Genomic DNA, 27,839 nt, shown 5'->3' on the forward strand with positions numbered 1-27,839 from the left:
GGGGCGGGGCCGGGCCGGGGGGGGCGGGGGCCGGGCCGGGGTTCGCAGGGGCGGGGGGCGGTCAGGGCGGTGCGTGGGGGGGACAGGGCGGTGTGGGGGAGGTCACAGTGTGGGGGCGGGGCCGGGGTTCGCAGGGGCGGGGGCGAGGCCACCGGGCTGGCGCTGGGGTCCGGGCGCCGCCGGCAGCAGCCAGGGGATTGTTCCGGGGGGGGGCGGGATGGCAGCACGTGGCCGGGCTCCCCCCGCTCTGCCCCCGCCCCCGCCCCCACGCAGGCCCCGCCCCCAACGCTTCCCCCGGCCCCGCCCCCGCCCCGGCCAGGCCCCGCCCCCGGCCCCGCCCACAGGCTCGCCATGGCTCCGCTGCGCTTCGCCGCGAACCTGGACTGGCTCTTCACCGAGCGGCCGGCGCTGCCCGAGCGGCTGGAGGCGGCGGCCCGGGCCGGGTTCCGCGCGGCCGAGCTGCCCGAGCCCTACGCCTGGGACCCGGCGCTGCTGCGCCGGGTTGCGGACCGGGCCGGGCTGGCTCTGGTGCTGATCAACACCCCGCCAGGTACCGACCCGAACCCGAACCCGGACCCGGACCCCGATCCCCCGCCCGACCCCGACCCGGCTCCGGGTCCGACCCCTGAACCCTCCCCCGCCCGACCCCGACCCTGTTCTCCACCCGAACCCCCGGGACCCGGCTCCGGACCCGAACCCCCCCGCCCGACCCAGGTGCGGACCTGAACCCCGAAAACCCCCCCCGCCCGACCCCGACCCAGCTCCAGGCCTGACCCCCGAACCCCCCCCTCGCGACTCCGACCCGGGTCCGGACCCCCCCCCCCAAGCAAGCTACTGACCCGGGTCCGGACCCGCACCTCAAACCCCCCCCCCCGCCTCCAGACACCGACCCGGGTCCGGACCCGCACCCCGAAACCCCCCCCCGCCAGACACCAACCCAGGTCCGGACCCGAACCCGCCCCCGCCGCCAGACACCGACCCGGGTCTGGACCAGAACCCCGAACCCCGGCTCCGGACCCGAACCCCCCAGCCCCCCAGCAAGGTACCGACCTGGGTCCGGGCCCCCAGGCAGCAAACTGGACCTGGGTCCCCGCGCAGTCAGTTGCTGCCTAACACCGGCTCTGTCTAGGAGCCAACTTCCCGGGCCTGTCCCTGAGCCCAGCCCCCAGATGAAGTCATGGGGCCTGGGGGGCTGCAGCCCCCAGTGTATGGGCAGATGGGGGCACTGACTGCCCTGGTGCGGGGCCCTGGAGCGAGCCCCTCCCACGTGGCTGCAGGGGTCCCCATCTCAGGGCTCGGTCTCTCCTGCCTCTAACTGGGGGCTGTCCTGGCTGCTTTCCTGAGAGGAAAGTGATCAGGAACAGCCAGCATGGATTCACCAAGGGAAGGTCATGCCTGACTAATCTAATCGCCTTCTATGATGAGATTACTGGTTCTGTGGATGAAGGGAAAGCAGTGGATGTATTGTTTCTTGACTTTAGCAAAGCTTTTGACACGGTCTCCCACAGTATTCTTGTCAGCAAGTTAAGGAAGTATGGGCTGGATGAATGCACTACAAGGTGGGTAGAAAGCTGGCTAGATTGTCGGGCTCAACGGGTAGTGATCAATGGCTCCATGTCTAGTTGGCAGCCAGTGTCAAGTGGAGTGCCCCAGGGGTCGGTCCTGGGGCCGGTTTTGTTCAATATCTTCATAAATGATCTGGAGGATGGTGTGGATTGCACTCTCAGCAAATTTGCGGATGATACTAAACTGGGAGGAGTGGTAGATACGCTGGAGGGCAGGGATAGGATACAGAAGGACCTTGACAAATTGGAGGATTGGGCCAAAAGAAATCTGATGAGGTTCAATAAGGATAAGTGCAGGGTCCTGCACTTAGGATGGAAGAATCCAATGCACCGCTACAGACTAGGGACCGAATGGCTAGGCAGCAGTTCTGCGGAAAAGGACCTAGGGGTGACAGTGGACGAGAAGCTGGATATGAGTCAGCAGTGTGCCCTTGTTGCCAAGAAGGCCAATGGCATTTTGGGATGTATAAGTAGGGGCATAGCGAGCAGATCGAGGGACGTGATCGTTCCCCTCTATTCGACATTGGTGAGGCCTCATCTGGAGTACTGTGTCCAGTTTTGGGCCCCACACTACAAGAAGGATGTGGATAAATTGGAGAGAGTCCAGCGAAGGGCAACAAAAATGATTAGGGGTCTGGAACACATGAGTTATGAGGAGAGGCTGAGGGAACTGGGATTGTTTAGCCTGCAGAAGAGACGAATGAGGGGGGATTTGATAGCTGCTTTCAACTACCTGAAAGGGGGTTCCAAAGAGGATGGCTCTAGACTGTTCTCAATGGTAGCAGATGACAGAACGAGGAGTAATGGTCTCAAGTTGCAGTGGGGGAGGTTTAGGTTGGATATTAGGAAAAACTTTTTCACTAAGAGGGTGGTGAAACACTGGAATGCGTTACCTAGGGAGGTGGTTGAATCTCCTTCCTTAGAGGTTTTTAAGGTCAGGCTTGACAAAGCCCTGGCTGGGATGATTTAACTGGGAATTGGTCCTGCTTTGAGCAGGGGGTTGGACTAGATGACCTTCTGGGGTCCCTTCCAACCCTGATATTCTATGATTCTTTCTCCCTAGGGGACCGGGACAAGGGCGAGAAGGGGCTTGGTGCTGTGCCCGGCCGCCAGGCTGCCTTCCGGGAAGGCCTGGCCCTGGCCGTGAAGTACGCAAAGGCCCTGGGTTGCCTCAGGTAGGGAACCAGCCCAGCCCTCCCACCGGGGCCAGGGGGAAGGAGCCGGGCCTTGGTGACAGACAGGGAGGCTGAGATCACAGGTGTCATTTTACTCGTGGTGGGAGCTGGCATTCTCCAGCCAGGGGCACTGTAGGCCAGCAGAGAGAGGCAGGCTGCCACGGCCAGGCACGCTGGGGCCCCACACCCCTGGTCCTGCGCCTCGGTCCCTACCCACCACACCCAGCCTGGGCTCTTCCCATGCCCACAGCTCAGCCGAGGCTCCGCTCCCACCCCCTGGCCATTGCCCCAGGGGCTGTTGGCATAGGGGAGAGGCTGCTAGCAGCCATGGGCTGGGCAGCGTAGACAAGTTAGATAAGTTAGTGCCAAGCGTGGTCAGTTACAGCCAAGTCCTTGCTCACAGCGGCCTGACTGCTCCTCTTCCACGAGGGCCCCTTGGTGAGTCACACACCCACAGCCATGTACCCAGTGATGAGCTGCCAAAATCTTAACAACTGGGTCCCTCCTCACCCCACGAGGGGGTCGTGGCCCGTCCCCGCTCCCGCCCCCCGGGGACTCCTGCCCCACTGAACCCCCTGCGTTCCTTGACGACCCCCCCCAGGACCCCTGCCCTGTCTACCCCCTCCCCTGTCCCCTGACTGCCCCCAGAACCGGGCAGGAGGGTTTCGTGGGCCACCCTATTGGGTGCCCACCCTGCCCCTAAGAGCCAGAGGGATCTGCCGGGGGGCGAGGTGGGGAGTCCCAGCAGGGCTTACCTGGGGCAGCTCCCAGGAAGCATCCGGCAGGTCCCTCTGGCTCCTAGGGGCAAGGGAGCGTAGCTGGGGGGGAGCAGGGGGAGCGGCCGCTCCCCACACTGATCACATCAAAAGTGGTGCCTTAGACGCTGACTCCCTAGGTGCTCCGGGGCTGGAGCCCCCACGGGGAAAATTTGGTGGGTGCAGAGCCCCCACCGGCAGCTCCCAGCCCCAGCTCACCTCTGCTCCGCCTCCTCCCCTGAACGTGCTGCCCCGCTCTGCTTCTCCTCCCACCCCCCCAACCCCCCCCAGCTTCCCGCGAATCAGCTGTTCAGGCGGGAAGCCGGGGAGGGCTGAGAAGCAGGCGGCGGCTTCGTGCTCAGGCCCAGGGAGGCGGAGGGGAGCTGGGGTGGGGAGCGGTTCCCCTGGGCCCCCCCCGGGTTACCTGCTGCGGTGCGGGCAGCCCTCCTCGTGCACCCCCGCCCCAGCTCCCCTCTGCTCCGCCTCCACCTCCCTGGGCCTGAGCGCGAAGCCGCCCCCTGCTTTAACAGCTGGCTCCAGCTCACCACTGCTTGTAGCCCCGGCATCAGGCGGGTCTGGGCTGCGGGTGTGTGAATCACCAAGGGGCACACCTGGCTGCACACCAGCGTTGAAATTGGGAAATGATTCTGGCCAAGGTGAGCTTGGGGCAGGGAGGGGCGCCCTGATAAACAGAGAGGCCCAAGCAGGTGTGTGGTGTGGGATAGCGGTGGGAGGACTGCCAGAAGTGCAATAGTTCATTCAAAACAGGGGTGCATTCCTATGACCCTTATTCAGTGGGACGCCCCCCTGCCCCTGGAGGCAGCCTCTGCTTGGGAGGCTCCAGGGGCTGGGAGTGCGGGCCTGGGGGGGCACGCTGAGACTCCTCCCAAGGGGTGAGTGCTGCCCGTGGGCCCCATGCCAGAGGTGGCGGGGGAATCAAAGCCCACCTCCTCCTGCCCAGCCTGAGGCAATGCTGCTGAGCCCCCCTGGATCCCTCCTCAAATCACAGCTAGTGCTGCCCCTCAGAGGGCACCCCAGCTCCCTCCTTGCGCCGTGGCCTGGGCCGGCGCCCCAGCTGCTGCCGGAGGGCGCGTGCCCTGGAGCTGTTCCCTTCAGCCCTCGTGCACTGGGCATCTGGAGCTGTTTGCTTCATCCTCTGTCTCTGCACCCATCCCACTCGCAGTCAGGCTTGTGCTAGGCCCTGCAGGTGGCTCAGCTCCTGCCCGCAGGCTCTGACCCAGGTCTGTCTGCAGGATCCATCTCATGGCTGGGCGGGTCCCTGCGGGCACCGAGCGGACAGCGATGGCTCCGGAAATGGAAGCCACCTTCATCGAGAACCTCAGATATGCTGCTGATATCCTGGCCCAGGTACGAGGGGACACCAGGAGTCACTGTGCCCCCCGTGAGACTTTCCTGCACCTGGGAGAGGGATAGGCAGAGGAGACTCCCGCAGTGGGGCCACACAGTCCCTGAGATGACTATGCCTCTGCACTGAGGGACAGCCCCTGCGTGAGACACTAATACCAGCTGGAGGAGAAGGGGTGGGTCACAGTTCCTGCCTGGCCAGAGGCTCATTCTGGTTGGGGAGGGAGGTGAGGGTGCAGGGAGCTATAGCCGCCCTACCCCATTGAGGGGACAAACGCCCAGGGCCTCAATGTGGTTTTGCAGGAGGACATGACAGGCCTGCTGGAGCCTATGAACAGCCGCATCACTGACCCACGCTACTTCCTGACCACCTCTCACCAAGGTAAGGGGGCCCTGCCGTGCTCCGACTGCCCCGGCCCGAGCTGAGGGGAGGTGGGTGCTCACCCTGGGGGGCCCCTGCTTTGACTGACTTGCCTCTTCCCCCCACAGCTGCAGCCATTCTGGAGAAGGTGGGGAGGCCCAACCTCTGGCTGCAGCTGGTGAGTTTCTGTAGTGCCTAGACCCGTTTCCTTTACAGTTAAGTAAGTTCCCAGCCCCTGGTGCCAGGAGAAGCAGGAGGCAGGTGCCAGCCCCTGGGTGCAGCAGGTGGGTAAACCCGCCCCAGTGGTTGTCCAGAGGAGCCTGCTTGCATGGGCAGCACTGGATAAGTGATGGTGCCATCCCCCAGGTGGGGCTGAGCTACCCTGGCCATGCCCCCACCATTCCCCAGCCTGCAGGAGGCGGCGTGGGCCCTGGGGAGCATTGCGCTGTGCGCAGCGAGGGGCGGGGGAGAGGGTCTCAGACATCCCAGGCACTAGGTCTCCGCTGCAGGACAGGAGTTGCAGTCATTCCCTGCACCTCCCAGACCCTGAATTGCGGCTCTGATTCCTGCAGGACATTTTCCACTGCCAGATCATGAATGGGAACCTGACACAGACCCTGAAGACTTACTTCCCGCTCATTGGTGAGGGTTGGGGCTCTGCTCCAAGTGTGGTGGGGAAGGCACTGGGCCTAGGCTACGGGGTGGGAGGTTTGAGTCAAGGCAGAGCCCTCCAGGGGCAAGGCTAGCAGGGGTGGTGTGTGCCTGTCCCCGGGAGGGAAGGGCTGCTCATAGCATGGGTGTGGTGGGAGGACTCGTGGGTTAGGGGCTGTGCCCCTGTGGATCAGAGCCTGGGGCCATGCTCACTACAGCAATGCCCCGGACACCCTGAGGAGATGCTGGTTCCACCCCCAGGTCACATCCAGATTGGGCAGGTGCCTGGTCGGCATGAGCCTGACAGCCCAGGCGAGGTGAACTTCCCCTACCTCTTCCAGCTGCTGGAGTCGCTCGGCTATGAGGGCTACGTGGGCTGCGAGTACACCCCGCAAGGTGAGTGGGGCTGGAGCGCAGGGACCCCACCAGCATTTGGGGTAGGGGGGGCTGGCTCACTGTAGGGTGGAGCCAGGGCTTGGGAGCTGAGAGGTGTGCCTCTGCCTGGTCCCTGCCCCTGCTGGGAACAGGGCCGGGGGGCACATGCAATGCCAGGCTGGGAGGGGGGTGCCCACTGTGGCTCAGACAGCAGGTGCTGGACTGGAGCAGGGCTCCCGGGGGAGGAACACGTGTTCGGAGAGGGAGTGTTGCAGAACTCACCTGGTGGGAGCTGGCCTGTAGCTGCTGCTCGCTCACACAGGGTCAGGGGTACCTGGCCTGCTCCAAGGCAGGGGAAGCTGCTCACGGCCTGCTCACAGTCCCCGGCTCTTGTTGCAGGAGACACGCTGGAAGGACTGGGCTGGTTGCACGCGTACTGGGAGAGCAGAGGCTGGCAGCAGCGCTGGTGGTAGCCCTACGCAGGAATATTTTTAACCCTCCCACTCACTCAAACAGGCGAGTTCTTTAATAAAAAGCGAACAGGGGCCCTCCAGCCACGCAGGGCCCCAAGCAATTGCTTAGTTTGCTTCTGCCAGCGCCGGCTGTGCCCACCAACCGGGGGGAGCTGCGAGGTGGAGGCCGTAGCAGCGGGGATCAGGAGCCATCAGTGGCTGAGATGCTGAGGGAGCAGCTCTCCTGTGTGCTGGCTCCTGTCAGTTTGTGGGGGGTTCACGCCCACGTGCCCCTCCCGTCACACTGCCCCACTGCTTACGCAGGAGGCTGCCTTGATTCTCCCGTGCGCCGGCCCCAGCAGCACACGCATCTGCTCCCTGAGGCCTGCTGGGACAGGAGAGCAGGGCTGCCTGCAGCGGGAGGAGTGCCATGCCCCACACAGAGCAGGGGTAAGTGGCTGCAGGGGGGGCAGCCATGGGGCAGGTCTGGTTCCAGGGCTCTGCTCTTCCTTGGAGAGGCCCCAAAACTGCCTCCTTGCAGCTCTGGGTAAGGGCAGTCACTTGGCAGAGCCTGCCCCAGCCAGGCTGGGAGCGTCTTATCTCCACCTGGTAATGCTCTGGGCCCCTGGTCCCTGCTGGGGGTGGGGAGCGATGGCAAAGAGCAGGTAACCGTCCCACACCAGCCCTGCAGCTGGCTCGAGGTAGTCTCTGGCTTGCAGAGGGGGGAGCAGCACTGAGCCCAGGCCCCCGTCCCTCCACAGCTTGGCTAAGTCTGTCACTCCTGCCCCAGTCGACCCAGCAAGAGGGCAGGGCTGCAGGCTCATCGCCACGCTGAGCTACTCCCTGAGACAAGTTGCCAGCCCTTCTGGCTGTGGCTACAGCCCTTTAAAGGCACCAGGAATAAGCAGGCCAGCCCTTGGGCAGGGGACTCCCAGCAGCAGCACTGTTAACTTTCCCTGCTGAGCACCGGGGTTCAGAGAAGGGGCAGGGAGCGGGTGCTCCCTGGATGGCACCCGGGAGACCCGGCACCCGGGAGACCCTCCCCCCCGTCAGACCAATGGGCTCGAAGGCTGGTGGGGCAAAGGGAAGCTAACCCTGCAGAATGCCCAGAGCCAAGCAGATGGAAGGACAGTGTGGTGACTGTCAAGGGTCCCCCAGAGTCCTTCACAATGTGCTCTGCCCTCCCCATTGCCCTGCTCAGCTGGTGAGCTGCCCCCACGCAGCCCCACCACCACAGGGCTCCCAGTGCTTCACCCTGCCATTCCCAACTGCTCCCTGCACTCATCAGCCAGGCTGCGGGGCCAGGCCGAGGAAGTTGCCCTGGCGGGCCTTCTGCCTCCCCACTGTGCTCGGGGGGAGAGGGTAGGGGACCCTGTGGGCACTGCCCAGCTCCTTGGGAAGGCCATGGGCAAGGCTCGGAGCACCCTGCCCCGTGCAGCGCCAAGCTGAGAGCCAGACAACAGCAGGCCGGTCTGAGGCAGTTTATTTGACAGTGACATCCTTCAGTACATCCTCATAAAACCCCCTGCCGCCCCGCGGCTGGCCCACCACTGAAATCCCACCCATCGAAGTGACAGGCCGCAACAGCCGCACTTGGTGCCCTCAGGACTGGGCCTGGCTCCGGCCCAGCATGCCAGGCAGCTCCGTTGCCAGGCCTAGCGGGCTGTGCATACGTGGGTGCCAGGTTTCTGGGCCCAGAGATGGCAGCTGTTTCGCTGTGGCATGTGCGCCAAGCTCCTGCTGCCAGGGCCGCCGGGACCCTCCCTGGGTCTCCATTTCAAATCCATTCAGTGTCAAACACACGTGAGTGTCCTTAACAGCAGCTCCTCTACCTGAGAGGGGGGGACCCCTCCTGCCCTGCCCCTTCTGGGGAGTCTGAGCTAGCTGGAGGTCCAGGGGAGCCGCCAAGCCCCATGCACCCTCCACTCTGTCCATTACTCATGCATCACGTGACCCCCATGCTGCCAGCAGCGCTGGGGGAATCCTGCTGGAGGTCAGCTCCTTGGTGGAGACTGGGGTGCGCGGTGTGTCGGGCTGGAAGGTGCTGGCACCTGGCTAGAGCAGCCCTGTCCAGAGGTTGAAGCAGGCTGTGTTGATGACGGATTCCAGGTGATGGTAGGTGGACACTAGCTGCGGCAGGGGGCTCTCACTGTTCTGGGGCTGCACAGGGAAAGGCTCCCGGAAAACCACTGTCAGGCTCTGCAGAGAAAAACAAGCTGCTCACAGCAGAGCAACTGCCCCCCAGCCCCTGCCCAGCTTGGGGCCAGCTCAGTGCCTGTCTCTGCTCTTGGCGAGGATCCCTGCACCTGCCAGCACAGGCTCCCAGAGGGGGACATACAGCTGGGGGGGGGGGGGGGGGGAGACAGGCTCCCAGAGGGACAGATACAGCGGGGGAGGGGGGGAGCACTGGACAACACAGGCTCCTGGATGGGATGAGACCCCCAGTTCGGGGGCAGGGCACCAGCAGGCCCTTGGGTACCTGGGCTCCAGGCTGCTGCCTCATTGAAATGCTGCAAGTCAGGGCTCCTGGACTTTCCATAGCGTGGATCGTTTGTTAGATATGGCCCCTGCTGCCCCCAAATCGCCCCTGCCTGGCCCCCCATTTGGGAGCTGACACCTCTCCGGGGAGAGCACAGCAGGAAAGGGATGGTGGAGCTCTAGCTCCGAGTTCTGGGCAGAGGCCAGCCTGATGATGAACGCTGAATCCCCGCCGGGCTCTGCCTGGGCACTAGAAGCCCACTCCCTCACGCTGCCCCCGGCCAGGCACACCTGCAGAGCCAGGTACCTGCCCAGGCCCCCGCAGGGAGCAGCTCTTACCGTCTTCCCTGAGTGGGAATCCAGAAACACAAGAACAAAACAGTCTGTGAACTTCTGATTGAGCACGACCTGCAGAGAGCACGACAGGCTGTCAGGGCGTGCAGTGACAACGGCTGGGGGGGATCCCTGATGTGCTGGGGGGCACAGTGCCAGAGCCATAGGGGGCAGGCTCCCCAGCATCCCACAGGGGCACAGCGCCAGAACTGTGGGGCATGCTGTGGGGCACAGTGAGAGCGCCGTGGGTCAGTGCGCAGTGCATTCGGGGCAATGCTCCTACTGCTGTGCCCTCGTGACATCACACCTCCGGGCAGCCCCACAGAGGCGTCACACCCAGCCCTGGCGCAGGCAGGAGCCTGGGGGCGCGTCTGAGAAAGAAGAGAGTCCTGGGGCAGGGGAGCCGTCTCTGGCTGCAGGGCAGGAGGTGGGTCTGGCTATAGACGTGGGGGCAGCATGCCCAGGGGCAGCGGCCGGCTGCAGGGGCTGGGGCGTGGGCGGGGCAGGGGCCCTAGTCCTTACCAGATACTGGGTGCCAGTTTCGACGTTGTGGAAGTGGCAGCAGCTCTGGGGGAAGCGGCTCAGCAGCACTTTGATGAGGCTCTGGTACCAGGGCACAGTCATGGTGAGGAAGCAGCCCTGCAAGGACGGAGAGAGGGTGAGGCCAGGTCCCCTGTACAGCAGCGAGAGACCACCGTGCCAGAAGAACACCACAACCCAGAAGCTCCGAAACTCATGAGATGTACGCTCAAACCCAGTTCCCTGCCAGCCTACTGGACCAAGCCCCGCAGCTACATCCCCAGCAGTGCCCAGCCCTACCCCTCACCAGCGTGGGGGACAATGGTCCCAATGATTCCCACACGCCATGCGTGTCTCCACTCCCACCCTCACCAGCTGGGACTGTGCCTGCCCCCACAGATGGGGATGATGGGTCCTGGGGGTGTGTATACACACGTGTCTCTCCCACCCCTCTCCAGCCTGGGATGATGGGTCCTGGGGGGAGGGGGAAGGAAAGGGGAGACACGACGTGTACACATGCGTGCGCGCCCCCTGCCCCTCACCAGCTGGGGGTCGATGTCGGCGATGGATTTCCCATGCACTGCGTTCAGCAGCTCCTCCAGCTCCCCCAGTGACAGCTTGCCCAGCTTGAGCTTGTCCGAGGCCAGCGGCTCCAGCAGGAAGAGGCGCTTCCAGAGGGTGTCCCTGCGGCAGTGGCATTTGGCCAGCTGCACCATGCTGCTCAGCTGTTTCTGGGCCACGGCCACCTCGGAGGCCAGCAGGGGGAAGAGCGGCGAGGTGTAGAACAGTCCAGGGCCCAGCTTGACCTGGGCACCACCCGCGTAGAATTCGCTGCTGTCCTCTACCTCCTGCCACAGGTCCCGCTCTGCCTGCTGCTGGCAGCCCTGACCGGGCTCCGGCGCCTCCCACGCCGCCCGGCCCACCACTGGCTCCAGCGTGCTCTCCCGCTGCAAGCGCGGCTGCTTCTTGAAGCGCCGCATGTCGGCTGTCAGCCGGGGGAACAGCTCCCGTTGGCTCGTCATGATGACGTAGAAACGCAGCCTGCAGACGAGACGCCTGTGAGGAGGGGGCACCCCTGCCAGCCAGGCTATGTGCCCCCAGGGCCTCCTGAAACGCTCCTTCCCCATGTGGACGTGCCAGCCAGTGCCCACCCAACCCAGGCCCTCCCTCCCCCGCCAGCCAACGCTCACTATCTTGGGACTACACTGGTATCACACCCCCAGGGCCACCCTGTTTGTGCCCCCAGGAACCTAGCCCAGCAAGCAGCCCTGGCCTGCACACCACCCCGCATCCAGTCCCCAGGCACGTCCTCGCCCAAGCCCAGTCAAGTCCCCCTGGGCCTCCCCACCCAGCCCTGACTGAGGACCCTGGTTCTCACCGGAGGACGTGCCTCTCCGCCTCGCTCTGCTCCTCGAACGGCGCCGCGCTGTGACACACCAGCAGGGACACGTCGAAGTCGTCATGGTGCCGCAGCCCCTCCGAGTCCTTGTAGGAGCCTGAGCTACAAGCACAAGCAGAGCGTTGGGGGCCCAGGCGGTGCCACCCCCCCCACAGCTCGAATCACCGGGGGCAGCAGGGCCTCGCAGGAGGTGTCCAGGGAGGGGCAAGGAGAACCAGCGGCAGCACCCACCCACCATCCAGAGCCCAAGGCCAGCAGCTGGCGTGACAGCGTCTCCCAGCCCATCCTGCTTGGCTGTGACCAGGCAATGCCCTAAGCGGGGCGGGCTCTTGGGGTTCCCGGAGCCATTGGGGCATTGCTGGGTGCTTACCTGTTCCAGATGGAGACCAGCGCATATTCGTTCTGCTCCATGCCCGGGGTCCCCTTCCTGCCGTCGCTGCCCGCAGCCAGCCGGGCCATGCGCAGGGGCTTCATGTGGTAGGTGTTGGCATGGTCTGCCACGTAGTTGTAGAGCTGGTGGGCTGTTATCATGTTGGTGGGCATGGCCAGCGTGCCTAGCAGAGGAGGAGTCACTGTTTGCCAGGGTGTCCCCTTGTCTTCAGGGGCTGGTTGGGGCCCCCAGAGCCAGACACTAGGACAGCAAGATTCTGCTTCCCAGCCCCCAGAGCGCACTCACAAGGCAATGACGCCTGCCCCGAAGTCCCCGGGCAGGGCCCTCAGCACAGCCCCAGCTGAACGCAGCCTGGCTAGTCCCAGACAACCCATGCCCTGGAACCGTGCAGGCCAGGGGGGTGGCACAGCGTGCCGCAGGCGGAGCTATGGAGCAGCTCCATCTAGGTTGGCCGAGGAACGGACGGGGCTGGATGACACTGAATTTGGGAAAGGTGTCTCCAGCTGGTGCGTGGCCCCAGCCCTGGGCCCGGCACTCCTGGATGCGGAAGTGGATTCAGCCAGGAGCATAAGGGCCATGGGCAGCGCCCCTCCCCAGCTCACCTTGGAAGACATGATTGCGGCCGAATTTGGGGATGTCGGGGTGGTGGGCAATGAAGTCCTCCAGGAAGCCGGTGAGATGGTAGCCCTGGCGCAGGGTCATGTGGGAGCCCAGCAGGTACTGGTGCACGATGCGCAGGTGGAAATCATAGCTGAACGAGTGCACGTGCATGAGGTCCCGCACCTTGTCACACTCCTCCGTGAAGAGCATGGAGAGCTGGGGAGGGGCACAGGGTCAGGGCACAGGGCAGGGGAGCCCCAGATACCTGGCGCCCGGCTGGTAGCAGAGTGAGAGACACCAGCAGCCTTCTGGCAAAGGCACAGGGCCTGGCAGTGCGGGGAGCTGCCCATTCACCCCTCTCTGCCCAGGCTGTGCCCAGCCCGAGGCAGCTGTCGCTTCAATTCCAAGCCCTGGTGCAGAGGTGCTGCGGACACCTGGCTGCTAGAAACCAGACAGACCCACAGCTGGCTTTGAGTGGCAGGGCCCCAACCCGACAGCCTGCAGCAGTTCTGCTCTCCCACCTTTAGCCTAGCTCTTCGCCATGCTGCACTGACTTCCAGCCAGCCAGGACCCCACCGGCTGGCATTAGGCAGTCAGGCCACGGGCAGGCAGCACAGCGCTCGGCAAGGACTGCAGAAGGCTGAGGGCAGAGACTTGGGCTGCCCCCAGAGCAGGGAGCTAGGGCCTGCTTCAGTCTCCACACTTCCTGCCCAGCCACCCTCTCTGCCCTTCCCCACACGCCCCCAGATGCGACACGCCCTGCTGAGCTCAGCCACTGGCAGCCCCAGCAGGACGCAGCACAGCTGCTGGGATCCCGCCACGGATGGCTCACCTGGGCCAGCTCTGACCACAGACACCCCACCCTAACAGAGCACAGCTGACACACAAGGCCAGTTCCCAGAAGGCCTGAGGAGGGGAGGCAGAGGTGGCTTTCCCCATCCAGATCCTGGGGCAGCCAGAGGCCAACTGGGCCGGAGCACAAGCTAGGGCAGCCTCAGGGGCACTCTGATGTGTGCCGCAGTACCTGCCCCGGTCCAGGATCACCAGAGCACAGTGTGCTCCGGTCACACCACCCACGAGGTACTGGCATTACTGGGCTGGCTCCAGCACCTTCATTCCTCACAGGGATGCCCTCTGGGTTGCACCAAGGGGACAGAGCTGGCCCTGAGTGTTCGAGAAATGGGGGTGAACAAGCAGCCAAGGGGACTGGGCAGCACTACTCACTGCACCCAAACGCAGCACCCTCACCCCATGCCAGCATCAGAGAGGACACCAAGCGGATCTAAGAAGTGAGCCCAGCAAGAGGCGCCTTTGCCCCAGCCTGGGAGAGAGAAGCAAGACGAGCGAGGCTGTTTTCAAGCCCCCTCCTGAGGGCCCAGCTGCCTGCTGGGATGTCTCCCTCACGGGAACCACCTAGCAAGAGGCCCAGCATCAGCCAGCACCCAGGGCAGGAAGGGGCTGTGGGTACAGAGCACCCAGCATGCCTGGCAGGGCGAGGCCCAGCCCTGCACAGGGAGATGCTGCAGTGCCACGGCAGGAGTGGAAGGAGAGGACGTACCGCAGACTCAGAGATGGAGCTGGGTCCCATGCAGCTCTTGCTACGAGCTCTGGCCGTGAGAGCACCCTGATGGAGAGAGGAGACGCGCAGCCAGTGGGAAAGGGGACACTGCCTTGCACTGCCCAGGCCTGCCCCTGTGCCCTGCCCGCCCTCCACGGGCTGCAGGGAGGAGACAGCACTCCAGCCCTGTGGAAGAGGGGCTGGCACTGCAGTCCCAGCCCCCAGGGGAGGAAAGGCCCTGCCCCTGCAATGAGCCCCATGCTAACCAGCCCTGCCCAGCGCTGCAGAGGGAGGCCAAGCACCAGCGAAGAACTGGGCAGTATCTCCCCATCAGATGCCCCAGCAGAGGTGGGACACCTGCCACCCACTGCAGAACCCTGGGTGACCTGCCGGCGCCTAGAGGGATCTATGGTGACAGGAGCTCAGCTCACCACATGAAGGCTCCCCGGAAAGCAGGCTCCATGCGCCCTCAGCAGCTGCTTCAAGGGCCTGGCAGACTTCAGCCCAGGGGAACAGCCCCACTAGCCAGCCAGGGCGATCAGCTCCTGGTAGGACCGGGTGCTCTGCTCCTCGCCCTGCTGGAACTTCTAGGGCGCTTGCTCCCTGGGGAAGGAGGATGTGTGCCCCATTCCCAGAGGCCTCCTGCACTCAGCCCAGACTGCTAGGGCAGCAGGCAATGGATGGCTGGCCCCTCTGGCAGCAGCCCGCTCCTTATGAGAGACCAGGAAAGCTGGCACGCTCCACATTCTACCACTGCTCCACTGGGAGCAGGGCAGACCCAAGGCACTGCAGTGGGCATAGCAATGCATGGTCCTGGAGGGGCCTCTCCCAGGGTGGTCCATGTGCGTTCTTGGACCTGCTTCCCCCTTGTTCAAGTGAAGCAGAAGAGTTATTGCTTTTACTGTAGGAAGTCAGCCCCAGGCCAGCCGCCCCAGGCCAGGGGCCTAGGGAAAGGTGGATGTGTTACCCGGAGCCCTTGCAGTCCTGCCCTCCTGTCCCGGCAGGTAGCAAGCTGGAGATTCCAGCCCTGCCTGCCCAGGCCCAGAGCATCCAGGACAGAGCAAGCACCCGCAGGCCAGCTGTTACCTGCGAGTTGACGGACTGGCCCATGGGGATCCGCGAGCACTCCAGCGCATACTGCTTCACGCAGAAGTAACAACCCTGGGGAGAGAGCGCACTAAGCACATGGCCCTGCTGCCAACAGCCTCCCACAGGGCCAGCAAGATCCTGTGCACATAGCCAGACCACACCCCAATCGTTCCTCAGCTCCCCTGGGCCAGGCATCAGATCTCCCGGCCTGGGCCCTCCCCCATCTCTGGCCTCACCACTCTAGTCCCAACGAGCCACGAAAACACTTTCCCTGGGGCATGGCTGAGCACCCTCATGGCCCGGACTCTACCCTCTCGCTGCCTCTTGGGCATTCCAGGCCCTTCCTGGGCTGATCTGTGAGGAAGTGCGCTGGGCAGGGCCAGACGAGGGAAAGCTCTGTCTAGACAGCGTCTCCACTCCCACCTGCCATGTGGGGCTCGTCTCCTTCAGCAGCTAGTTCTTCAGGGCAGGGACAGTGCCCAGCACGGTGTGAGCATGGCTGGCAGAAGCTCCATGAGGGCCCTAAGTGAGCTGGGCACAGAGAGCCCGGCTAGGGACGACAGACCTCTCTCTGCCCGCTCACCTGGAAGCCCAGCTCCATGAGTACGATGCCGCCCGGGAGGGCTCTCTGCAGGTGGTAGGTGGTGACTGGGGGGCTTGTGCTCTGGAGAGAAGAGGAAGAGAGCTGATCAGAAGGCAGGTGGGCACTGGTGCCCAGCAGCAGCCGCCATCCATGCCAAGAGCCAGGCAGTAGAAGCTAGGAGAGGCAGCTGGCGTGGGCATCCCTCCCTCTGGAGCCAGCTTGTTCCCCACACTGTTGGGAGTCCGGAGGGGGACCCAGGGCCACCCAGGGCTTGGTCTGTTTATCTGAGAGAAGGGGAAGAGGAGACTTGTCTGGAGACGCCCACCTTGGGAGGTGGTTTCTGGTCAAGGGTCCGTTAACCTGCATTACAACAAACCTAGGGACATGGTGGATTCACTGGCTCTTGGAGACTAAGCCTGACCGGACACCAGAGGGGCTGCTCTCTCCCCCAGCCCGAAACCCTCCCCACCAATTCCTGCCCAAAACCTCTCACTGAGGCCTGGGCGACACTAGAAAATTTACTCTGCTTAACTGGGTCACTCGGTGTGTGAAAAATCCATCCCTCTGAACAGCGTAGTTAGGCCGACTTAACCCTGCCATGTAAACAATGCTAGGTTGATGGAGGAATTCTTCTCTCACCCTAGCGGCTGCCACTCGGGGAAGTGGACTGCCCGCAGATTTCCTCCCATTGGCATAGGTAGCAGCTACACTGACATGCTACAACCGCACAGCTGTGCCACTGTAGCATTTTAAGTGTAGACACACCCTGAGCTAGAGCAGATCTCATAGAAAGACACTCCTGGTCTGGGTGAAGAGACTGTGCTGGAGACTCCACCTACATCCCTGGGTGAGTTGTTCTGATGGTTAACCAACCTCAAAGCTTCATTTGCACCTTATTTCTAGTCTGGTTGGTCTTGCTTCAGCTCCCAGCCACCAGAAGAGCCCTCTGCTATGGAGCTCTCCTCCCCAGATGGAACTGCAACCGCAACCAAACCCCCTCACTACCACAGACTGGGCTCCTTCAGTCTCCTACAGGCAGGTTTTCCTCATGCGACAAGCAGAGCATCACACTGCATTGTGTGTTACACAATTCACATACCCAGTGAGAGGCACCTGGACCCAGAACACCCCTGGCTGGAGCTCTGGGAGAGGGGATGAATAAGCTGTGGAAGGAACCTGAAGGGTGAGCACTGGGTCCAGGGGCTGGGCAGGGTCTGCTGGGTTGCAGCTGTCAGAAGAGGTGCTAGATACTGGATGGACGTGCCAAGAGCATGCCCAGGGGCCCCAGGAGAGGGATGCGTAGAACCTCCAGGATCCCATGATTGGCTCTGCTCCCAGCAGCCTGGTGAATAGCCAAGAGCAGGCATGTGAGTGGAGCAGTGACCCATGCCCGCCCTAACACTCGGCTCTCACCTTCGGACTCCCATCTGCTTTGGGCTTGTAGGAGAAGGAGCCTCTCCCCTCAGTGCCCAGGAATGCCAGAGCTCGGATCCGGCTAGTGCTACTGCAAAGCAGACAGAACAAAGTCATCTGACCAGGGAGTCCAGCCAGAGTCACCCTACAAGTATGCCCTGCCCGCCTGGGCGTCACTCTGCACGGGGGGTAGGGGGAGGGCAGTCTCTGAGTCACACTGACCTGCGGGCAGGCGAGGGAGGCCGCACCTGCACCAGGATGAAACCCATGCTCTGCAGGTACTGGATGTACTGCTGCAGGAAGGCGTTGCACATCTCCTGCAGCCAGGGCTCCTCCTTCAGCTTGCAGGGCAGCACCTCTGCCGAGTCGCAACTGTGGCTCCGGTCCCGCCCCGACGCTGTCGAGTCGCTCGAGCGATGGCGTTTCTGAAAGACAAGAGAGCCGGGGCAGCTAGCTCCTGCGGTAGAGAACGGCCAGCAGGCGCTGCCCCGCCCGAGAAGAGAGGGACTGGCTGGCTGGCGATAGCCGCTCAGCTGCTGCCCCCGAGTGCTGGAACACAGGAATTGTCCGGCTGGACGGCTCCGAGGGCCTTCTGGCCCAGTGGCCTGACCCTGCACAGCTGGGGCAGAGCCCCTCCTCCAGCTCTGGGGAAGCTGGCTCCCTCCCTGGAACAAGGCTGCAGCTCAGGCAGGATGGGCCCCATCACAGCACAACCCCCACTTGGTGAGTTGCTCACCTTCCCCTCCAGCTTCGCCTGTTGGTCGGCCTGGATCTGCTGCCGGAAAGCTGAGTCGAAGAGGAGTGGTGTGGCACAATAGTGAACCAGGCGAGAGGACTGCTTCAGGGTCTCCAGGTCTGCCAGCTGCACAGTACAAGGGGCACAGCTGCAGGGGATGGCCCATGGGAGCCTGCTTCTCCCCCAGGCCCATGCAGGGCGTCCTGCCCTTCCAGGACCAACCAGCCTGCTCACCTGCCCAGGGGGACCACTGGCTCTTCAACCCTCCCCCGCACTAGTCCCACTGCAGGACTCCCCACCCCTGGGCCACACCTCCCCTCCCCACACATCCCTATGCCCCCAGCTGAGGCTCCACCTGTCCATGGGGGCAGTGACCGTATCAGAGCGGGGCAAGATGGTCATGCTGATGGGCAGCACTTACTCCGATGGGCATGTTGGACTGCGCTGACCTCTGCTGCCACGTCACAAAGAGATTCTCAATCTTCATCTGCTTCTCCAGCTCTGAGAGGGAAAGGAGCAGCCATGGGATCCGGAGCCACAGCCAGGCCGCTCCCACCCTACAGACTCCCACCGTCCCCACACATAGAGTAAAGCCTCCAACCCCCCTTGAGCTGCGGGCCAGGCTTCCCACACTCCTGCTGGGAGAGGCCAGGGCTGGAAAGCAGGAGAGGCTGAAATGCTGTGGCTGTGAGCACCCCCATCCCCAGAAACCAGTGCCCGGGGCTGGACAAGCTGGGGGTCTCCCCCTTTACCTTTCCTCTCCAGGCTCTTGATTTCCAGGAACTGGGCACCATGCCAGGACACCGGGTCACGTGGCCCCAGCTCTGGGCCGAGGGGGACGCCCTTCAGGGTGGTGACATCTCGCAGAGCCTCGTCAAAGGGCATCATGTCGGGGGGGAAGTGCAGGGATGGCAGACTGCGCGTGGAGCTGCTGAGCCGCCCTTGCTCCTTGCTGGGGGGAGGGCTCGAGCTCCGGATCAGGGCATCCACCTCCAGGGTGGAGTTCAGGAAGGGGTTTGGTTCCTACATAAACAAGAGACAGCCCTGAGACCCCCCCTCACCATGAGCCTGGGAATGGGAATCAGAGAGCCGAGAAAGCCCCTGAAGGCCCCTAGACCTTGCCCAACAGGGACAGGTCCCCAGAGCGTAGCCCCAGGGCTCTGCCGAGTCCTACTTCTAATGTGGCCCCTGCCATAGGCAGCAGATTCCCCAGCCTGGCATGGCCTACCCCTCCCAGTTCATGCCCTTGGCCCCTGTTGCTGTGATAATTGTACCCAAACTGCAAGCTCAGCCACAGGAAGTGAGAGAAAGCTCATAAGAACCAGCTGGCAGGAAAAGGTGCAAAAGGGAGACGCGCTGAATTAGTCCCAACAAAAGGGCCTCCTGATAGAACTCGAGGACTGCGTTAAGATCATGCTTGGTGAACCAGAACAGGGTGGGATCAGAAATCTATGGACCAAAATTGGTGGGTTGGATGTTAGGTATAATTGTTGAACAAAACAATGAGGAAATGAACTATTCCACCCATCGCTCCCTTCAGAGGGGTCTTAAAAAGAAACAAAAAAAGAAAGTGTGATGGAATGCACCCTGGATTCACACCCTCCACGCTCGTGTAGTCATCCATGTACAGAGCATGCCTGGTGAGGGGTCACTTGAAAACTAACAACTTTCTGGTCAGTAGTATCATGGTGAAATGCATGTAGCAACTTTACACGTAAAGGTATGAACGTGAGTTGGAATCATGACTGACGTGCGTTTACCAGACAAGTCTGAAGAACGGGTAAACTGGTTTCTCAAACACAACGGACAAGTTTACACCTCTAGCCAGGTGTCAACAAAGCTGATGGGCCACCACTAAAGCTGCGAGTTTGTCATGGAAGTCACAGAATCCATGACTTCCCGGGACCCCTGCAGCGGTCAGTACGGCTGATCCGGGAGCAGCTCTGGCAGCCCCTGGGTCAGCCGTACTGGCCGCTGCTGGGGCAGTCTCGGGATGGGCAGGAGTTTGGGTGTGGGAGGGGGCTCAGGGCTGGGGCAGGAGGTTGGGGCGTGGGAGGGGTGAGGGCTCTGGCTGGCGCTTACCTCGGGGGGGCTTCCCGGAAGCGGTGATGGGGCCCTCCCGCAGCCACTCGGAGCTGAGGCGAGGCCAGGTGGCTCCATGCGCTGCCTGCGCTTGCAGGTGCTGCTCCTGCAGCTGCCACTGGCCACAGTTTCCGGCTAATGGGAGCCGCAAAGCTAGTGTGCAGAGACCCCTGGTGGCGCCTCCGCATAGGAGCCAAGGAGCATGTCGCCACTTCCAGAGAGCCGCGCGGAGCCAGCCAGGAAGGCTGCCAGCCCCGCCAACGTCCCACAGCAGCAGCAGGGATCCCCGCCCTGAGCTCCCAAGATTTAGTCATGGGTATATTAGTACAAGTCATGGACAGGTCACAGGCTGTGAATTTTTGTTTACTGCCAGTAACCTGACCATGACTTTTACTAAAAATACCAGTGACTAAAACGTAACCTTAGCCATCACCTCTCAAGCAGCCATTCTTTGTTCCTGATCCCGTTCCTAGCCAAACAGATTCTGCATCTTAGCAAACAACAGCATGAAACCTCTTTCCCACCAGACTCTATGTCTCCTTTCTCTGAGCCAGAAAGATCTTTATCTAGGGGTCACGCTCCGGAAAATGCACTTCAACGGGGGACTGACCTATAAAGGTGAGGGGCAAAACCACCCCAAGTTCTCTCTCTCTTTTCACAAGAGAACTGAAAGAGCCGCAGACCTTAGGAGCAGAGCCTGACCAGAAACTTGGTCAGCATTGCTACTGAAAACCTGTGGTAAGAATTTCACCTTGAACTAGAATCATAGAATATCAGGGTTGGAAGGGACCTCAGGAGGTCATCTAGTCCAACCCCCTGCTCAAAGCAGGACCAATCCCCAATTAAATCATCCCAGCCAGGGCTTTGTCAAGCCTGACCTTAAAAACTTCTAAGGAGATTCTACCACCTCCCTAGGTAACGCATTCCAGTGTTTCACCACCCTCCTAGTAAACAACTTTTTCCTAATATCCAACCTAAACCTCCCCCACTGCAACTTGAGACCATTACTCCTTGTCCTGTCATCTTCTACCACTGAGAATAGTCTAGAACCATCCTCTCTGGAACCACCTCTCAGGTAGTTGAAAGCAGCTATCAAATCCCCCCTCATTCTTCTCTTCTGCAGACTAAACAATCCCAGTTCCCTCAGCCTCTCCTCATAAGTCATGTGTTCCAGACCCCTAATCATTTTTGTTGCCCTTCGCTGGACTTTCTCCAATTTATCCACATCCTTCTCGTAGTGTGGGGCCCAAACTGGACACAGTACTCCAGATGAGGCCTCACCAATGTCAAATAGAGGGGGACGATCACATCCCTCAATCTGCTGGCAGTGCCCCTACTTATACATCCCAAAATGCCATTGGCCTTCTTGGCAACAAGGGCACACTGCTGACTCCTATCCAGCTTCTCGTCCACTGTCATCCCTAGGTCCTTTTCCGCAGAACTGCTGTCTAGCCATTCGGTCCCTAGTCTGTAGCTGTGCATTGGGTTCTTCCGTCCTAAGTGCAAGACCCTGCACTTATCCTTATTGAACCTCATCAGATTTCTTTTGGCCCAATCCTCCAATTTGTCTAGGTCCCTCTGTATCCTATCCCTCCCCTCCAGCGTATCTACCACTCCTCCCAGTTTCGTATCATCCGCAAATTTGCTGAGAGTGCAATCCACACCATCCTCCAGATCATTTATGAAGATATTGAAAAAACTAAGGCTAGTTTAAGTTTAGAATGTGTTTTATCTTTATTTCTCTTGTAACTGGTACTGACTTCAAATCCTAGCTTCTGCTGTTAAAGAAACTGGTTTTATTCTTTAATCAAAATTACTCCCATGCTGTGAGCTGTGTGGGTAGCTCCATTGAGGTGGCAAGCTGCTGCACGTTGTTCCCTTACAGGAACAACAGACTGAACGGTATCTGGACTGCCCAGAAGAGGGCTGCCCAGAATACCACACACATTTCTGAGGGGGAATTTGGGACTGGGAGTGGGTTGGGGTCACCTGACAAGTAGTGACTGAGGCTGTTGGGAGCCAGTGTGTCCTGGGGTTTGCGGACAGGCTCTGGGTTAGAATTGCCGAACCACACTCGTGGTGCCCTGTGAGTGGCCCAGGTGGGAGCTACGGCAGGAAAGCCTTACGGGGCTGGCAGTGCCATTACCTGCTTGCTGTCCTCATGCCAGGGTGTGTCCAGGTAGCAGTAGTGATGGAAAAGCCCCAGTTTCTGACTGAGGAGGCAATGCACGATGTGGGAGCGGGCGTTCTGCCACTGCAGCAGGCGGGTGAGCGAGCTGTTCAAGGAGCTGCCCAGGTCCGGGGACCAGTTGTAGGTGTAGAGCATCAGCTAGGCGGGAAGGGAGATGGTGAGAGCTCTGCTGGGGGAGGGCCCGCACCAGCTGAGCCCCGGCCAGGCCGCTGTGACCCAAGAGCCCGTGGGCTGCGGCTGCTGCTTGGTGGGTCCCTGCTGCACCACCAGCTGGCTTCCACTACAGGACGTGGGGTGGGGGGCACAGCTGGGAGGCCACAGCACCAACTCAGCGCCTAGCCGATCACCACGGTGACGTGTCCTGGTGCTCTGCAGCGCGAGGGCCCAGAGATGCTGGCGGCAAAGCACCTGGGAGCACAGGCTGGCCATGGGCCTTTGGCAGCCACCAAGGCTTTGGGACCAACAGCAATCATCAGCATGCCCGGTCGGAGAGCGTGGCAGTGCCAGGCCGCAGGGAGACCACTGGGTTTGCCGTGCAAGAGCAGACAGAGAGGCAGCTGCACGGCACTGCCCTGGCACGGCTGCCTGCTCCGCCCCACCTCACTGTTATGCAGGGCCCCGTGAGGAGCCAGGCCAGGCTGTCCTCACCCACGGCCCCCGCTCGGACGGGCTCCGGGCCAGGCTGGATTTGTGCCCACCTTCTTGTCGAGGATCTCCAGGAGAAGGAATCTCTGTCGCGGGGCCAGCGAGGGGCTGGAGTTGGAGCCCTTCTCCGCCAAGCTCAGCTCCATGGCCTCGAAGTGCTGGAGCCCCTTGTGGGCTGAAAGAGACCAGAGAGAACCACAATGTGCCTTCCTGCTGCTCACTGCCCGCACCTTGCAGGGAGGCGTTGGCAGGAACCTGGGCGCCACAGACCCCCTGTCCTCGGGAAGGAGGCCCAGGACAGCAACTAGCTGGGAACCAGCTGGAGCGTATCAGTGCTGGAGCCTGCCAAGACCCAGCTGGCCAGGAGGGCTACACTGTAAGTTCCAGACTAATCCCCAACCACGCATGGCAATATTTGCACCGGGCAGGCTGGCCGTGCAGCGGCAAGAGCCCATGCCCCACCCTCAGCACTGAAGATCCCAGAGCGACTTGGCAAAGTTGCCCCAGACCCACGCTGGGCTGCAGTGTTCTGTGTCCATGTCTGATACCAATTCCTGCCCCCAGAGGAGGGTGCATTTCAGTGGGTATGTAGGGAAGGACCAAACATTGAGGGCCACCAAGCTGTAGGGAGCACTCCCCTTGTGCTCCCCAGCCCTGTCTGAACGGAGGGCCCCTGTGATGCTGCCATGCCAGGTCTAGGGTGGAGCCAAGGCCCCCTCCTGCCATCCAGTCCTGAGCTAAGGGCATCCTAGCCATACCCTTCTCTCGGGCCATGCCCCCTCTCTGTGCTGACATCACAGGGAAAGGGAGTTGGCCCTACCCGCCATGCTGGGGTGACCCAGGCCATGCTGCACCAGAGACCCTGCCTCAGTCTGTAGAGCACTGGGAAGCAGCTACTCCTGGCTTCCCCACTTCCTAGGCAACAGTCACCCCCAGATCCCTGCCTCTCCCAGGAGGACAAGTGCTCAGGGCACTAGTGTTAGAGCCACACGGACACACTTGCAAACCACAGCAGCACAGAGCCCAGCCCCTCTGCTGGCTGCAGGTCTCCTGTGTCTGCAGCCCCTGGGGGCGGGACAGCCCCGTGGCTGAATCTGGTCAGATTAGCCCTAATCAGCAGCACGTGCAGCGTTCCCTGCCGTGGCAGGAGCACTTGCACAGCCGCCCGCTTCCACTCCAGCGCAGAGGCCCGGAGGCAGCCTGCAGCTGCCCTTCCACTGGGTGGCGCAAGGACTGGGGTAGCAGTGGCCCAAGCACTGGCTCATCACTCCAGCGAGAGACTCACATTTTAACCTCCTGACACCTGCTCCTGCTGCGTCTCACTGCAGGCGAAGACAACGTCAGCTCCCCAAGCCTGCGCAGGCCCCAGCCCGACCAGCGCAGGCCCCAGCCCGACCAGCGCTACCTGCTCTGGGGCCTAGTCAGGACACGGGCCGGAAGGGACCATGACAGCGCTGGCGAACGGGAGCACCCCCAGCCAAAGATGGGCCCAGGGGCACATCCCCAACTCCAGGCAGGGCTAAGGCGGAGAGCTCAGGCAAGACAGGAGCAGGGCTCAGGTCAGGCCAGTACCATGCAGCGCCACATCTCCCAAGCTGCTCTCACTGGCCACTCTCAGCTGGTAGGAAAACCTCAACGCAGGGACGCCTGCGCAGCTGCTGCAGAAAGGGGTGAAGGGACTGCCCCGTGCACCCCGGCGGGCTCAGCACCTCTGCCTGGATGATTGCTGAGACATCAGCTGTGCTCACTATTTCATCCCCCCACGCGAGAAGCCGGGAGGGTCACAGACCTGTGCAATTTACTGCAGGTGGCCACGTTCTGGAGCCATGAGTGGATGGCGCTGGGAAGACGTTTTATTTTTCCCCAGCCAAGGTGCCAGGCCCAGGGGCACATACACACCCCACCATGGGGAACGCAGGGCAGCTTCGGGCGCTGTGCATTCCTGTGTGGGACATCTGCCACGAGCAGCATCATGCTGGTGGGCACTCATGGTGGGTGGCGTTTATTTTGTGGGCGTGGCTTGGAAGAGTGCGCTGCAAGTGTGAAGGTGCCCAGCTGCAAAAAGTGCCCAGCCTGTGCTTGGAGCCCACCCAAAGGGCTAGAGGGGAGCTGATGGCAAAACCTGCTCAGGCCACCGTACGGACACTCGGCATGGCCCTTCTTGGGAAGCAGAGGCGGTTTCTAGTCAGGAACATCAGGTCTCGTCTGCCCTGGCTCCATCAGGGTCTTGAGCACTGGATGGGAGGATCAAACCCTTCCCAAAGAGCTTTCCTGCAGAGTGCACGCGCTGAACACCAGTGCTGGCAGCCTCACCCCTGGGTGCTGGTACGGTCAGAGCCCCAGAGCTCTGCAGCCACCCAGAGACCAGGCCTGAATTTTAATGGGAAGGACCGGACCCTGGGTACACATACACCCACCCACTCACCGAGCAGCAGCCCCCCGTGATTTTCCTCAGCAGAGGATGAAGTTTTGATAGAGCTGATGCTGGAGGAGTTCCTCTTGTTGCTCTCCACATTCTCCTGAGCACCAGCTCTGAGCCTGTTTCGCTGGGACCTCACTCCCCTCCCTTTGCCCCACATGGGCAATAAGTGTTGCCCAAGGGGGCGGGAGACTAAGGGCAGAACCCCTGCAGGAAGCCAGCCAGGGTGGGCATTGTCCAAGCCAGCTAACCACTCTGATGAAGGAGCAGCACGTCTGGGGACAGCACAGTGTGTTCCCCAGGGGCGCCAGCTTGTCCCTCCCTGCAGCCCCTGTAGGGCCTGGCCTTCCCTAGTCCATACGGCGTGCCACCTGCAGGAAAAAAGCCCCCCGCTCACTGCGCTGCGAGATTCCGGCAAAGCAGAGATAGGTTAAAACTCCCGGGGGGCCCTGGCCCAGGAGAGTTACCCTCTGCTCAGCCACCGTACATTGCTCTGGGTGGAGCAGCCACCTGGTGCCGGCCTGAGGGGTGCACGGCGCAGCCTGCGCCGCACGCATTGCTGGGGTGTCTCAGAGCAATGGCTCCTCCTGGAGGATGTGCCGTGTGGGGTGTTCACTATGACACAGGCGGACTAGGAGAGGGGGACTTGGGGTAGGGCAAGCCTGGCAGCTTGGCCTACAGGCCCAAGCCTGAGTCCCAGCTGGGGGAGCTCCCTGGGGTGAAACAAGCCCGACAGGGGCCACGAGAGAGTCTGAGAACAAATGCCTTGTGGGTCCAGAGCTGGGCATGGGAAGTTTCCACCTGGGCGCCTGCCCTCTCCCAACATGGCTTGCTGGGGGCCCCCGGGCGGCTCCCCCAGACCCACAGGATGCCTGCCCCCGGGCCCCCGCTCACCCTGCTCCGTGTTGTGGCGCCACTGGTGGAAGTTGCGTCCCAGCAGGATGAAACGTCGGACGGCCGCAGGCCGAGGACTGGAGCGCTGACTGGGGTTATATGGAAGGAAGGTGGCGCCCCGAGGGCAGCTGCAGAGGAGAGCACCACACAGAGCATTGGCCGCCAGGAGCCACCCCACCCAATCCCTGCCAGCTGCAACAGGGAGCGTGGCAGCAACCCCCCACCCTACCTCCCAGCTGAGCTCAGGGCAGCCGACTCCTTGGGCCCTTCTCCCAACCCCACAGCCGATCCCCCCAGCAAGACACTCACCAGTGCTGCTGGAACACCTTGACAGCGGTGTCGCTTGCCAGGGCCGTGACCAGGCTCACCACCTCCTCCAGGATGGAGGAGAGCAGGAAGCGGGAGACGATCTCCACCGAGCACTGCTGCACCGAAGGACACCCTGCCCCGCACAGGAGAAGCGGCATGAGCCACAAACACACCCAGTCACAAAAGCGGCCTGCTGGGAGCAGAGGGAGCTGGCCTCCTGCCGGGTTCTCAGAGTGCTCGAGAGTACCCTAGTGGGGACATGCTTGGCAGAGCATGGACTGGGAGGAGCCGCAAGGATCTCAGGCTGGTATTCCGAAGGCACAGCGCTCCTCTGCAGAGCTGGACAGTGCCCGACTCTAAAGCGCACTGCGTGGGGCTGGGCTCTGGCCTGTCTCCTCTGGCGGGAGCCCGCTGGCTGCAGACGCCTAGCAGACTCTCCCACATCGAACCCTCCTGATGGGCTGGGGAGTATGACCAGGTCTCCCAGGCTTCTATGTGCCAGACCACAAGCCTTGGCCTCTGTGCGGGCATGTGCGACACTGGACACTGGCTGGCCAGTGCAGGCCCATCTGTCAGAGGCCGGGTTACTGCTGAAGCTACACCCCGGGCACATGGTGCCTTTAAGGAAACAAACAGCACTTACAAGCTGGGCTAGAGGCACAGGGTGGGGGTCAGCATGGGCCAGAGGAAGGAATGGCTACACGGGGTCCCACAGACAAAGCTCTGGGGAGAAGATCCCCATTCCAGCCCCATCCTGCAAGGCAGGGGAGATGGGCCCGTAGTACATACCCAGCTGACTCATGAATGCCATCCACTGCCGGCAGGTCTGATTGAAGAGCGGGTGCATGGTGCCCACCTCCCCTTCCTCGAGCTGGCAGACTTGGCGCCTGTGGGGGCAGGGCACTGGTTATGCAGCCGAGGCCAGAGACAGACATAAGGGGCAGTGCAAAGCAGAAGCTAGAGGGATGAGTGGATAGTGGTGTCCCCCCTGGGCACATGTGATGTCTGGCCACTCTCCGTCCCTCCCTGTCCACACGCAATGCCCTGTGTGGGTCGCCACAAGCCTCGGGCCCAGCGGGCCAAAGCCCCTCTTGCTCAGAGTCCTGCCACGCACACAGCAGCAAGGGCAGCCAGACACAGCGTGAGGCCTGCTGTGGCCATCGCAGCACCACACCGTGCGCCTTCCCGGGCTGCTGTGGGTACAGCTGGCTGGCCGCGCGGGGGGCACTTGCCTCTGGGCCTGCTCCAGCTCGGCCGTGGTGGAAGCACGCTCCTGGCTCAGGTGCTGCTTGACGCTCTCTGTCTTGTGGCGGCGGCGGGTGCGACTCTCCTCTGGCCGCTCCAGCACGATGTCATCAGTGGTTTTGGGGCTGCCCAGCTCCGAGGAGTCGGCCTTACTCTGGGGGGCGGGGCACAAGAGGGGGTGAAGAGTGGAGAGAAGCAAAGCTCTGACCTCCCCTTGCCCGCCCACCCCAGCTGGCTCCCAGCTATAGGCCTGTCC

The 27,839-nt window shown here is 62.2% G+C and overlaps 2 protein-coding genes across 8 annotated transcripts in view; one reads left to right on the plus strand and one right to left on the minus strand.

The window, feature by feature from the left end:
* Positions 1 to 326: 326 nt before the first annotated feature.
* Positions 327 to 6,821, plus strand: HYI (hydroxypyruvate isomerase (putative)). The gene is made up of 8 exons (XM_084635968.1): positions 327 to 550; positions 2,629 to 2,740; positions 4,749 to 4,863; positions 5,164 to 5,242; positions 5,350 to 5,399; positions 5,794 to 5,863; positions 6,134 to 6,268; positions 6,647 to 6,821. Exons 1-8 carry the CDS (start codon positions 352 to 354, stop codon positions 6,718 to 6,720), a joined length of 834 nt encoding a protein of 277 aa, XP_084492094.1. The 5' UTR covers positions 327 to 351; the 3' UTR covers positions 6,721 to 6,821.
* A 1,344-nt stretch (positions 6,822 to 8,165) lies between these two features.
* Positions 8,166 to 27,839, minus strand: part of SZT2 (SZT2 subunit of KICSTOR complex) — a 71,707-nt gene continuing 52,033 nt past the window's right edge. For 5 of the 7 annotated variants that reach the window (XM_084636614.1, XM_084636613.1, XM_084636612.1 and 2 more), the window contains 21 exons: positions 27,571 to 27,737; positions 27,128 to 27,225; positions 26,339 to 26,471; positions 26,030 to 26,157; positions 22,770 to 22,891; positions 22,027 to 22,209; positions 18,551 to 18,821; positions 18,220 to 18,299; positions 17,799 to 17,924; positions 17,285 to 17,487; positions 17,063 to 17,153; positions 15,650 to 15,730; positions 15,064 to 15,138; positions 13,978 to 14,043; positions 12,422 to 12,635; positions 11,799 to 11,982; positions 11,408 to 11,530; positions 10,572 to 11,070; positions 10,033 to 10,149; positions 9,517 to 9,585; positions 8,166 to 8,898 (listed from right to left, as the gene is read on the minus strand). In XM_084636614.1, coding sequence (XP_084492740.1) covers positions 8,755 to 8,898; positions 9,517 to 9,585; positions 10,033 to 10,149; positions 10,572 to 11,070; positions 11,408 to 11,530; positions 11,799 to 11,982; positions 12,422 to 12,635; positions 13,978 to 14,043; positions 15,064 to 15,138; positions 15,650 to 15,730; positions 17,063 to 17,153; positions 17,285 to 17,487; positions 17,799 to 17,924; positions 18,220 to 18,299; positions 18,551 to 18,821; positions 22,027 to 22,209; positions 22,770 to 22,891; positions 26,030 to 26,157; positions 26,339 to 26,471; positions 27,128 to 27,225; positions 27,571 to 27,737 — 3,174 coding nt within the window. In that variant the 3' untranslated portion in view covers positions 8,166 to 8,754. The remainder of the gene's footprint in view (positions 8,899 to 9,516; positions 9,586 to 10,032; positions 10,150 to 10,571; positions 11,071 to 11,407; positions 11,531 to 11,798; positions 11,983 to 12,421; positions 12,636 to 13,977; positions 14,044 to 15,063; positions 15,139 to 15,649; positions 15,731 to 17,062; positions 17,154 to 17,284; positions 17,488 to 17,798; positions 17,925 to 18,219; positions 18,300 to 18,550; positions 18,822 to 22,026; positions 22,210 to 22,769; positions 22,892 to 26,029; positions 26,158 to 26,338; positions 26,472 to 27,127; positions 27,226 to 27,570; positions 27,738 to 27,839) is intronic. The other 2 variants (XM_084636617.1, XM_084636618.1) reach the window with 1 other exon arrangement.

The sequence above is a fragment of the Lepidochelys olivacea genome, assembly GCF_965140295.1.
Source record: "Lepidochelys olivacea isolate rLepOli2 genome assembly, chromosome: 8".
Taxonomy (NCBI): Eukaryota; Metazoa; Chordata; order Testudines; family Cheloniidae; genus Lepidochelys; species Lepidochelys olivacea.